Raw genomic sequence first — 13341 nt, 5'->3', positions numbered from 1 at the left:
AATAGGGAGATACTGCAGATATCTGAGCAGGGGAATGACATACTTTCAGCATTTTAAAAAAAAAAAAAGAAAAGAAAATTAGTTTGATGGTAGGATGAAATATGGAATGGATCTGGTATAGATTAGCTTCAGGAAGTTAAATTAGTAGGCTTGTTACAAAGTTTAGGTATAAGTTGATATGGTGGTTGTAGTGGGAGTGGAAAGGAAATGACAATTTGTGACATTTTTTCCCCAGAAAATCAATGGGATTACATATAAGACCTGCACATTGATTTATTTTTGCCTCTGTCTAAAAACAAGGTTGACATCATTGATGTGTGTGAAGCACGATGAACAGCAGACCTTGTGTCAGAGTGGAAAATTGGCGATCACAACCTTCTTGGAAAGACCTGCGAGAACAGTGCCCATATGGGTAGCCTTGGCTTCAATGTTTGCAAGAATGCTGTTTGCCACACTCAAAGTTGTGATTGCCTCTTGCCTTAAATGCTAAAACTACGTCAAGGCAAGAGTCTGAAAATTATTCAAGTGTCTGTGCCAGCAGAGAGCAATAGCCAATATTGAAAGGTGGCAAATGAGAATTAGGAAGACTCTGTTCAGACCTTGAAAAGATGATGAAAGAAATGTCAGCTAAAATTATTCTGCAGAGTGATTTTAGTTCCAGCCCTGGACAGAGAACGAGGCAAGATAAGACTTCCATTGGCAAATTTGGAAGAATTGTGGTTTGTTCTATTAATAGTAAACAAGAATACATGGTTACAGATGGTGGAGAAGTGCTTATGGAATAGACCCATAGAAAGATATGGATTCCTCAAGAAGGATACCAGTTTGAGATATCCTAAAAGAATTGAGGAAAACCCAAAAGGCCCTGATGAGAAAACCATTTTCACTAGCTGGTGAGCTAGAATGAGAAGATACTTAATTCAAGGGAGAAAAAGGAGTCTGTGCAGGCAATGAGAGTTTCATAAAGAAATTAATCTCGGCCATCAAGAGATCAGGGCAAAGTTTGAGAAAGGTAAATGGCTTTCTTTGGCAAGAAGAACCAAGGTAAAAGATGAAGGAAAGTTCAAGAAGAAAGAATACAAACGATTTTGCTAGAAATCAGGATAGGCTTTTTTCTTTCTAAAAGAAAAAACTAAACTAGACTAAACTAAACTAAATCAACTACAAAAGAAGTAAAGAGATAACTGGGAAGGAAAAAAAAAAAAGCTTGTAAAAGATCTTTGACTAAAGTAGAAAATAGTTGCTATGATAAAGACCAGAACAACAAAGTAAAAATAGTTTCTATAAAGAATATGACAATGACTTCTGGACTCCTTGCATTTATGTGACTGGTATGAATTAACCCTGAAGTTATCACAATGCTACTTGGATTCAAGTGGCAGAACCACCTTCTAAGTATTTTTATTTTTTCATTTATGAAAATGTTATGCTTCTGAAAAGAATATGAGCTTCATAACCTTTTCAACTCTCCTAAAAATCCACAAACTTTCTACCTAAAACTTGGTTCTCCCATATTGGGTAGAATATCAGGAATATCATGAATTCCTTAAAACAATCATGTCAGGCATCAAGGGAGCACTTATTGATTGAAGTCATAAGCAGGCTTGTTTTCATGTCGATTATTTAACTGTCAATCACAATATAGTTGGATAAAAAAGAAAATGAAAAGAATATTGAGTATCCATAGTTTTCATGAACTATAAAGGTGACTTAATGGAAATAGCAGTGATATCACAAACACCTTGCTCAAGAATAGAATAAATCCAATGAATACTAAGATCACTGAAGAGATAAATATTGAACTTGGAAGTGCTCTCAAGCTACTTGTATTTCTGTGAAAATCAGCATTTCTAGAGGAATTCAGCAAAGGGATACCATCATCCCCAAACTATCCATTGCTATACTAGGAGCTATACTAGGAGCCTGACCGAAAAACAATACAACACAATTATGATGGATGGTGAACACATCACACTGTTACTTTTCACAAGTGATGGTGTCTTGTTCAGAAGTATAAAAAAGTGGGAGTTGTAGAAAAGAAAAACTAGCAGGTGAAGCTGTACTGGGTACATAAGCTGTTTCGTTTAGAAGTAAACATAGATCAAATAAAGTAGATGCAAAATGAGCATTGCCCACTAAGCAAGGATCGTTTGGAGATTCAAAAAATAGTAGAATTCAGCATCCTCAAGCTATAGATACCAGTAACATCACAACATAGAATGTTCATATTTATAGAATGCTTTAAAAGTCTCTAGGCATTTTATATACATTCTCTTACTTGAGCCTCATAATAACCTGTGAGATATATACTATAGGTATTATCCTCATTTTGCAAGTAAAGAAACAGAATCAGAAAGGCTGTGATTTATCTGTAATCATACAGCTAGTGAATGTCAGATTTGAGACTGGAATTGAGATATTTCTGGTTTGAAGTCCAGTATTCTATCTACTATGTAATTATATCTTTTTAAATGGCATAGATAGATTCTCCAACTATGGAGTGATTAAAGTGAATAGTGGTAAAAAAAAAAAGTGAATAGTGAAAATAATTACAAACTAATAACAACTATATGAAACTATTCTAAATATGAGAAATAAAAATTAAATATATTTATATTTATATATATAATATAAATAAAGAAATAATAAATAAAAATTAAAATAACTAAGGTTTCACTGTATACCCAGCAAATTGGCAAAGATGACAGAATCTGGAAATGGCTAACCAAAGAGGTTGTGGGAATTTATAAGCACAACACATGCATATAAAATTAGTACAGCTTTGAATTGCTTCAACCAACTTGGAAGATATTTGGAATTATGTGAAAAAAGACTGAAAAACCTTGACCCAGAGAACCCAATCCTAAGCATATATCCCCAAAGAAGTCAAAGACCAAAAGAAAAGTCCCATATACATCAAAATATTAATAATATCAATTTTTGTGATGAGAAAGACCCAGAACCAGAATTCATGCTCCAATTGATTCAGGCATTTCTCAATTTCTGGGCCATTAACAGAGGGTTTTTTTTGGTTGCAATTACAAATAATTTTGCCATAAATATCTTTCAGTGACTGACTTTTTCCTTTTTCTTTTTTGCTAAAGTTCTAAGATATTGTTTTATACATAGTAGATGTTCAGGAATAATCTACTAAAGAATGAAGCAATGTCTGGTACCAAATTCTCTAGTAATAGGATTGTAATAATTATAGCATCGTGGCTTTACTGCCTCCTGAGAGTGGAAATGAATAGTGGTAGGGTCTTTGGGGGTTGCAAAAACTCCTAGAATAATAGGAACAATAGCAAACATAATGCAGGACTTAGGAATTAGAAGGGGGAAAGCTACAGGAACCTGGCTTACATTACAAAATGGGTCTGCAGTCTAAGTATTTATGTTGATGTCCCTAAGCCTCAGCTTAAACATTAGCTGCCCTACCCATATTCATATGAAACTATTCCCAATCACTAAGAATATGAGAAACAAAAATTAAGATAACTAAGGTTTCTTTAAAAAGAAAAGGTGAGAACATAGCATTTTCACTCTTTCTGTTGTTTGCTTGGATTTTATTTTCTTCATCATTTTCGTTTCTGGTTTGATTGGATTTTTCTTGTACAGCAAGATAATTGTATAAATATGTATGCATACATTGGATTTAACATATATTTTTACCATGTTTAACATATATTGGACTATTTGCATATAGGGGAAGAAAGTGGAAAAAGGGGAAACTGTTTTTGCAAGGGCTAATTGCAGAATTATCTATGCATGTATATTGAAAAATAAAAAGCTTTAATTAAAAAAAAACAAAAAAAAACAAAAGGTGAGGAAGGAGAGTGAGGGGAAAGATCTGAAGCATTTTTCCAGTTACTGGTGAAGCCAATTTATGAAGCCCGATTTTCACAAATTTCAGTTCCACAAGTTTTTTCCTTTTCTTTTTGGTGTTTGGGGATGAGTTCATGATCTATGGCTGAAATGGTCTCACACTTGTATTTGTTCTTCATAGCGGTTAGGGAATAATGCTATCCTTTTCTTGGGAAAAGTGGACAGATGGTAAGTGTCAGAGCATGTAGCTTTCAGATACTTTTATTTGACTCGGATTCTGTAACATGGTTTGCTGACTGTCAACACACTGACTCAGAGCACAGCAAATGACAGGTTAGTTATGCAGTGTGTCATCGGCGGCTCCTGTGATTCATATCAATGCCAGTAGGAGTCATTTCAGTGCAAGCTGTCAGGGAAAAGCATTAACTCTATCCGTCATTTGCTATCTTATCATGTATGCTCCGCAGAAGAGGCTGATTGAACCTGGGCGCCTGAAATGCTGCTAATTGATCTAAAAACTGCACTCCTGGCAGGCCGGGGTGCTGCCTTCCCTCTGGCATTGATAAAAGTGGCTGGTTTCAAATACTAATATTGGCAGTGCACAAACAGACAATGTGTGGGTGTCTGTCTCATGCTTCGTATAGATCTCCCTGCCATTACCCCGGTGTTTGAACTGATAAATTAGACCTTACTATTCACAGAACAGTCATTTTCCTTTCTCCAGGAGAAGCAAACAGCCCACTAGCAGTATCTGCCGCTCAGTCCATAAAAGAAATGAGACAGTCAATGTACAATCAGCCCAGAATAGGGCTAGACCTTGTCACTTGTGGATGAGTGTGTCAAAGGCAACAGCTGCTCATGTAGGTTATTCATGTTAATCAAATGATTTTTCTGTTGATCAAGCTCTGGGGTTAGGGATAGGGATACAGAATGGGATTATTCCCTTGATGGAGTTTTTCTTTTTGAGTCCTCCCAACTGAATAGAAGTAAATGGAAAAATCATGGAGGGAGCAATGAGACCATTATTGAATGTGCAATTAGAGCTTTGCTTTAATAGTGATATGGAATTTTTAAAAAATCTCTATTATACTATCTATACCTAAGCCTCCAGTTAGTCCACTTGGTACATAGCTCACAGTAGAATAGGGAACCTAGTGTTGTACCCATTCTTGTGAAAAAGGTCCCCACATTTAAGAAAAAATTCAAATTTATTTGTGTTCAGCATTTTAATATTAATAGTGATGGTGCATTAATAGTGACATTGCCCAGCTCACTGACCATTTCAGACCTATTCATGAATATAATTACTTCTACTAATAAATCTATTTTCTTAAACTGGGAATCTGTTATATATTTTGAATCCTCCCTAATGTTCTGCTGGGCACATGACAATGTTCTCTTTTGTTTTGTTTTATTTTGTTTTGTACTCCTTTTCTGTTTTTCTTTTTTCTTAGTCTGTTTTTTAAAATAAATTTAAAAAATAATAATAGAAAAGTGCTATTTACATTCAGGGAGAGAAATAATGAACTTGGGGGACATATTAAAGCATACTTATAAAATTTTCTTTTTCTTGCTTCTTTTTTGGTGATGTAGCTAATGCTTGACTTCCTATGTAGAAGAGATATCTACTTGGGACAGGAGGTTGGATTGTGTGTTTTCTAACACTCCTTTTGCCATGTTTCTCTCATCTCCATTTGGATTATTGCAATAGCCTCAAAATTGGTCTCCCTGCTTCAAAAGTCTCTCTCCCCATCAATCTATCCTCCACATTACTGTGATAGATAACAGTCTGAAAGCACAAGTTTGACCATATCACTTCCCTAATCAAAAAGCTTCCTATTGCTTCTAGGATGAATGAGAGTCCTCTCTTTTAAAATCTAGTTCTAGATCACCTTTCCAGACTTATTATATATATGATTTCCCTTTATACATTTTATGCTCCCACCAAATTGACCTACTTTGTGCTCCCCATATAGAACATCCCCTCTCCCATCTTTGTACCTTTGTTCAGACTCTGTCACATTTGCCTGAAATATACTCCTTTCTCACCAGGGCCTCTTAAAATTCCTAGCTTTTTTAAAAGCTCATTTCAAGAGCCATGTTCTACATGGGCCCTTCCTTGATTCTTCCAGCTGATACTGCTCCCCCGCCCTTACTCTGTGAATGTGTATATCTATACACATATGTGTACAAAAACATACAAATAGTTTATATGAGAAAGTATTATATTCATTCCTCCCCCATAAGTAGATTATAAGCTCCATGAGGGCAGGATCTATTTCTTTTTCCTTGTTATCTCTAGTACTTGGTATAGTGTCTAGAATATAACAAGTATTTAATAAAAGGCTATTTGAAGGTAAGGGTGGGGAATAAATTCCTTTTTTTGCTTTGGAAAAACCTATATATCTAAATTAAGAAAACTTGTGAGACAAATTGTCAGTAATAGGTCAGAGATATAAATACTTGATAATGAGTAGTAGTCTATATGTGACTAGAGAAGCATCAGAAGGTTTTCAGTGGTCAAATACCATCACTATCAAGTGTCATAGGGCCTATAATTCCACTTTTAAAAAATATTGGGATTGGAGACTTTTTTCTGAGATACTCTTTTAAAATTCAAACGTTACTGTGGCAATAACATTTTAAAATATTTTCCATGACAGAATAAGTAACTTATCAATTCTTTTCTGGATCATCATTATGTTGCACTTATTCTTTGTGAATATCCCCAGGGCTCTGTCCTGGTCCATCCTCTCTTTTTCTCTATACTTTCTTAGTGAGGTCATGAATTCTCATCATTTTAGCTAAAATTTCTATGCTGATGACATCCAAATCTGTACATTTAGCTCTACATCTTCAACTACTTCCTGAAGTCTACTCCCAGACATTCCAGAGGCATCTCAAATCTGACATGTACAGAATGAAACATTATATTTACTTCAACCCTCCAATGCTATCCTGCCTCCAAAATTCCCAATTTCTATTCAGGGAACAACTATTTTTCCTGTTTCCAAATTTGCAATCTAGGAGATGTGGAGGTAAAATTGTCAAGGCAATTTTTCTACACTCCTGATGTAACCGATGAGAAGCCAAGCTTTGACAATTTTTAAAATCTTTATATCTCTTATATTCATTGTCTTTTCTCCACTCACATGGGCACTACTCTATTTCACATTAGCGTCCCTTCTCATCTGGACTTCTGTACTTGGCTTCTTGCTACCTTCTGTCTGTCTCTTCCCGTACATCCTCAACCTAACTAGTAAATTGTTATTCCTGAATCACAAGTCAGATCATGTCAAAATCTGGATCCCTATTACCAACAATCCCTATTAATTCTCCCTATTACTGTGTACTTGATATTTAAAACTCTTTATAATCTGAATTCAAACTCTCTTTCTAGACTGAATTCACTTCCTCTTTATTCCTGTATTTTCTCTACATTTCCATTAAAATGTCCTCCGTATTTTTACCTCTAAATACAAGATTCTGCCTTCATAGCTTTGTAGGAATTGTACAGGATGCCTAGAATGCCTTCTCATCTCAACTTCTTTTAAGCCTATTTCCTACTTCTACTCAAGGATCAGCTCAAGTGCCATCCTTATACAAAAGATCTTTCCTGATCCTCACAGTTGCTATGTTCCCCTTGAGCCTGAAATTATTCTGTAATTAATTGGTATCTTTGTTTTATTTATTTTTTCTATGCAGATATAATTTTCCCCATGAGAATATTAACTGCTTAAAGGCAGGGACTGTTTTGGTTTTGATCTCTGTGTTCCTAAAAACCTAATCATTTAATAAATACTTGTTCAAATAAACAAACAAATAAATAAAATCTTCTTCAATTTAATTGAACCAGATCACTTTTCTTTATGGGAGGGAGAATATTAGATACCTAAGGAAGAAGTGGTATGGACAGAAAGAATGTTGGGTTGAAAGTAAGAAAATCTCTGTTTAAATCTTATCTCTTCCAGTTTCTACCTAAAATGTTTCTGCTTTTATAGAACAAAAAAGCTAGCAGAAAAGGAAGATAGGATTGAAATGCATCTCTAGATCTTTCCTTAGCTAAGTTATTTAAACTCTCTGGGTTTCATTTCCTCATTTGTAAAATGTAATACAGGACTTCCAAAGTTCTAGAAATAGCTAGATGATTCAGTGGATAGAGCTCCAAGAAGATCTGAGTTCAAATTTGAACCCAATCACCTATTAATTGTGTGACCCTGAGTAAGTCCCTTAACCTCTTTTTTTTTTTTTTTAATCTACTGGAGAAGAAAATGGTAATTCTTCAGTATCTTTGATAAGAAACCCCATACAGGTTCAGGAAGAGTCAGATGTGACTGAACAAAAACAAATGTCCTTTCCAACTTTAAATCTTCCTAAAATTATTTAAAAAAAGAGAAGGTGGCAGAGCTGGTGCTAGTTAGGAGCTTAATGAATTCCAACTTTCACATTTTATTCACATGTTATTGTGCCCAATATCTCAGAGTCTGAAGAGGAGGCAGAGGTCAGGCTAAATCTGAGCTATGGGGCACATAGACAATAGGTCAGGTCAGCCTACTGCTATACAAAGCAGTATAACACATACTCTCTGCCCTAAAAGAATTTATAGGATATGTAAAAAGATCTGAAATGAAAAATCCTCATCATTAATAGACATTTATCAAATACCTATTATATACAAGGGACTATGTTAGACATTCACTAAATAAATGAGTCAAATAAACTGTGTTATATGCAGGAATGGGCTGTCTGAAAACAAAATGTTCATACTATATGCTTTTAAGTTTAATCTCTATTATTTACATTTCCCCATCATTTCCTAAAGCCTAGATAATAATATATATTTTAAAAGTAATAAATCAAGTCTGGGTTTGTGGTACTTGTGGAGTTCTGAGGTGGAAATGTTCACAATGAAAATTTAACCATCAGCTTTGGAGATCAATCCTCCAACACACCCCTGGCTACAGGAGCTCAGTGGAATGTGATATCAGAGAGGCCAGGAAAAGCTTAGTCAAGGAGGTTGAATTTTGGCTGAATTTTAAAAATGGATGGGTATAGATTAGTTGAGAGAATGAGAAAGAGCATCAAAGAGTAGATAATTCTAGAGATTCAGAATGTTAAAGTAACTCTCCCTCACATCTCGCCTCATAAAAGCAATCTATTTTTGATGTCTCCTCCACCTCTTCTAATACCTAGATTTTCAAGGTTTAGTTTGAGTGCTGTGTCTGTGTCTTACAAGAAGCCTTCCTGATCCCTCACCTTCTAATTATTACCTGAGATTTACATACACAAAAATGACAAAATTTATAGCAAGCAAAGATAAAACATTTACTTAACTGTGGACATGTCCTTTCTCTCTCCTCTACTATAAGCTTCTTGAGGGAAAGGGCTGTAATCGTTTATCTTTGTCTCCCAAGGTCTCACATAGTTAATACTTATAGTTAAGTTTTACTTAATAGTTAAGTACTTAATAATTATTCTTGTTGAATTGAATGTTAGCAGCCAGGATAATTCAAAGAAGGAAAAAAGGAAACAAGCATTTCTTAAGTACCTCCTATGTCCTGGGCTTTGTGTTTCATACTTTATAAATATTATCCCATTAGATCCTCACAATAAACTTGGGGAAAGATGTTGTTATTATCTAGTTATTAAGCAGTTGAGGAAATTGAAGCAGAGGTTAAATGACTTGCTTAGAGTCACATAGCTACTAAGAGTCTGAGACTGGATTTGAATTAAGGAATTCTGTACTCTAGACCTAGCACCACCCAGCAACCTGGCTAATCAAAACATGCAAAGGAATTTATTGAGACAAAAGAACATCGAATTATTTTCAGTTTGAGCAATTGAAGGTACTCATATTAGTACAGGTAAGAACTTTACAGTGGAGATGTGCAATTCAAATGTGAATAATGATTCCACTCTGGAGATTCATTATTCCAAATAATAGGGATCTAGATATGACTGTCAATGGGACTCTCTGCCTACCCCCTACATTCAAATTGCAAAAATCTATATGACATCCTATGAATTCCCGGATTCTGAGCTTCTGGTTTGAGTATTTCTGGCATTTGTATTGCCTTGCAATTGATAGGTACAGAAATGTAAGTAAAATTCCTAATGAGTTTCATAAATAGCACATAATTTCTTTGACAAGCACAAAGGAGAAAAACCAGCTACTATAAAATGCTAAACTTGGTTAAGTATTTTGACATTCTAAACCTCCTCATCCTTCCCTGTCAAGTTCTTCATTCCTGGTTTTGGATATTCACTGAGCCAACCTGACCTCTGGGTCTTAGTGATGATTCTGTCCTTCCTAAGGCAGGATGGAGGAGTGAGATAGACAGATAGTGTGCACAGAACCTTTGGAGGTCCAACTCCAGAGTGGAGAGAGCACTGGACTGGGATTCAGAGATTCATGTTGGAGCCTTGGCTGTGTCATCTTTGGCAGATTCCCTAAGCAACCGTGCTCAGTTTTTTCATCTCTAAAATAATAGTAAAACCTTGCCACATCTAACTCATATGACTGTGAACTACAAATGAGATAGTATATGTGAAAGTATGTTTCTATGATTCCAGTGGGCTAAATCTAATAAGTATTAATGGAAATAAATGTAAAATCCTATGTTTTAAAAAAAACAACAACCCTGACGAAGTACAGGATGGGAAATATGGGGAGAATACACACACACACACACACACACACACACACACACACCCCTGGGAGTTTTAGTGGGCAATAAGCTCACTCTGATTCACCTACATAACATGCAAAAAGTGCAAAAGTCAACTTCATTAATAGAAATAAAGTGCCCAGAATGAAACAGTTCAACTGTCAGAGATCTTTGAAAAATTGTAGAAAATGGTCAGATCCACAGATATCTAGAAAGTTCAGTTCTGGATATCATATTTTGAAAAGAAGATTGACAAGTGCAGGGAAGGATTACCATGCTACTTTTAGGTCATTTAAAAGAACCTAGAAGATAGAGAAAAGCCAGGAAGTTGCCTGAGATCTTTCCAGTTTCCCCTGAAATGTTAAATCAAGCTTCTAAATAGGTTCTGGAGTGACAGAACAGAAAAGACTGAGTGAAACAAATTTCCAGTTTAAGATAATTTAGAAGGACTTCAAAAAAGGCCTGTTTCTCTTGGATAAAAGGAGACCAGGGCCCAGTGGTTGAGCAAGCTAATTGACAATTAGCCTAATGCAGGCTAATTGTCAGGCCTCCAGTTCTAAGGCAGAAGACAATGCCAGCCTTGGGATCCCAGCACAACTGGCATGACAAGACCAGGAAGCTTGAGACAGTGCCCCCTATGCCCCAAGAGCAGAGCTCAACTTAAAAAAAAAAAACAAAAACCAAAAAGAGCCTTCTATGAAGGGAAGGCTCATGACAGGAAAGATCAAAACACAAACTTGGAAGAGGATATCAATGGCAAAATACCTACATGAAAAGCCTCAAAGAAGAATATGAATTAGTCTCAAGCCTGAAAAGTCCTCTTGGAAGAATTCAAAAAGGATTTTAAAAATCAAGTAAGAGATGTAGAAGAAAAAGTTTTGTAAGAGAATTATGAAAAAATATTGACTGAAGAATGAATCCAGGATGTTTAACCTAAAGAAGAAAAAAATTTCAAGAAGGGGACTGGTCTCTGAATTCAAAGATCTGGACGCATCTTTCAGATTTTTGGCATGGGGTTTAAATTTGTTTTTCTTGGCTCTATAGGAGCAAAGTAGAAACAAAAGGTGGAAGTGTTTGAAAGGCAGATTTAGGCTGGATGTAAGGGAAAAGTTCCTAACACAATTGTACAAAAGTGGAATAGAGTGACTCATTAAGTGACAAGTTCCTCATCATTATGTGTATTTAAGTGAAGCTTGGATGACAAATGGTGATGGTTGTTTTGAAGAGTGTTCTTGTTCAAGTATGGGTTGTCTCATGTGCCTTCTGGCATCCTTTGGAATGCTAAAATTTTGCCATTCTATGACAAGGAAGAGGGAGATAGCAGGGTATTAATCCTTACTTTGCCTACTTTATAATTTTGCCTGGGGATATGGAGGTTGGTGGGATGTGGAAAACTATGTTTGGGTTGCCTTCTGGGCAACCTAAGTCCAAGCCAATCTAATTTCTTTGGTCCATCCTATTGTTCATTCCAGCATTTTTGCGTAGTTTTTCTCTCCCTTTTGGGAGGAAGAAGAGAAAAAAGAAAGGTTAGCTTCTCACTAAAGTCTCTCCTTTAGCATCTTCTCTTTGTTTTTACTCAATAGAGCCTCCCCCTTTCCCTTTCCCCCTCCCCCCCGCACAAAGGGAAAGGGCTCTTGGGTACATTCCAAGGATCAGACTTACTTGGCTGCAGCATCTTTTCTCAGCTGTTCATGCTTCATTAGGAGATTTTTTCGGTCCTGAAATGCCTTCCTGACCTTGTACCCTTTGTAGACAGCCTGGATTTTGAAAGCAGCAATGTCTTGAATAGCTGCTATTGACAGAGCTCCGTGTTCCAACATGAATTGAATTACTTCATGGTGTTCCCCAAGCAAAGCATAATCAAGAGGTGTGTACCTAAAACAAGAAAATAATATTCAATCATAAGAACAATGCAATTCAAGCTACATTTTGGTTAATAGGTCTAAATTAGTGAGAATAATCAATCCCCTGATGTACTTGAATGTATTCAAATTCGCACTATTCCAAGTTATAATTATGCAAAATATGATAATTGGTTCCAGCCCAATGGAAATGTGCAGTTCAAGTTGGAATAATGATACCACTTCTGGAGATTCATTATTCCCAATAATAGGGATCTAGCTATCACCATCAATGGAACTCTCTGCCTATCCCTGACATTCAAATTGCAAAAATTTGTGCCTATGAATTCCTTGATTCTGAGTTTCTGGTTTGAATTTCTTATTATATCTAATTCAGAATCAAAACTACACACAGTTCAGGAAAGGTAGGTGGATGGGTGGTATAGTCTGCTAACACACTGTTTTCTTGAATTTCATTTTCTCTCTAGACTTATTTTGGGGAAGAATGGAAGAGAGGAATTAAAGAAGGCAGAAAAGGCCACTCATATTCAGCAAAGACCATCAGAAAAGTGTTCTAGAATTTTAAATTTTTTTTCTTTTTTTATTATAGCTTTTTATTTACAAAACATATGCATGGGTAATTTTTCACCATTGACAATTGCAAAACCTCTTGTTCCAACTTTTCCCCTCTTTCCCCCCACCCCCTTCCCCCAGATGGCAGGTTGACCAATATATGTTAAATATGTTAAAGTATAAGTTAAATACAATATGTGTATACATGTCCATACATTTATTTTGCTGTACAAAAAGAATCGGACTTTGAAATAGTGTACAATTAGACTGTGAAGGAATCAAAAGTGCAGGTGGACACAAATAGAGGGATTGGGAATTCTTTGTAGTGGTTCATAGTCATCTCCCAGAGTTCTTTCACTGGGTGTAGCTGGTTCAGTTCATTACTGCTCTATTGGAACTGATTTGGTTCATCTCATTGTTGAAGATGGCGAGGTCCA

At 35.8% G+C, this 13341-nt stretch overlaps 1 protein-coding gene across 2 annotated transcripts in view; it reads right to left on the bottom strand.

Moving 5' to 3' along the window:
* The window catches only part of INVS (inversin), a 233900-nt gene that overhangs the window by 27841 nt on the left and 192718 nt on the right, over positions 1-13341 (bottom strand). For both annotated transcript variants that reach the window (XM_051966778.1, XM_051966771.1), the window contains exon 12: positions 12153-12365. In XM_051966778.1, coding sequence (XP_051822738.1) covers positions 12153-12365 — 213 coding nt within the window. The remainder of the gene's footprint in view (positions 1-12152; positions 12366-13341) is intronic.

Source organism: Antechinus flavipes, chromosome 1 (genome assembly GCF_016432865.1).
Source record: "Antechinus flavipes isolate AdamAnt ecotype Samford, QLD, Australia chromosome 1, AdamAnt_v2, whole genome shotgun sequence".
NCBI lineage: Eukaryota > Metazoa > Chordata > Mammalia > Dasyuromorphia > Dasyuridae > Antechinus > Antechinus flavipes.
The sequence above is the reverse complement of the archived record's forward strand: the minus strand, read 5'-3'. Positions and strand labels throughout refer to the sequence as shown.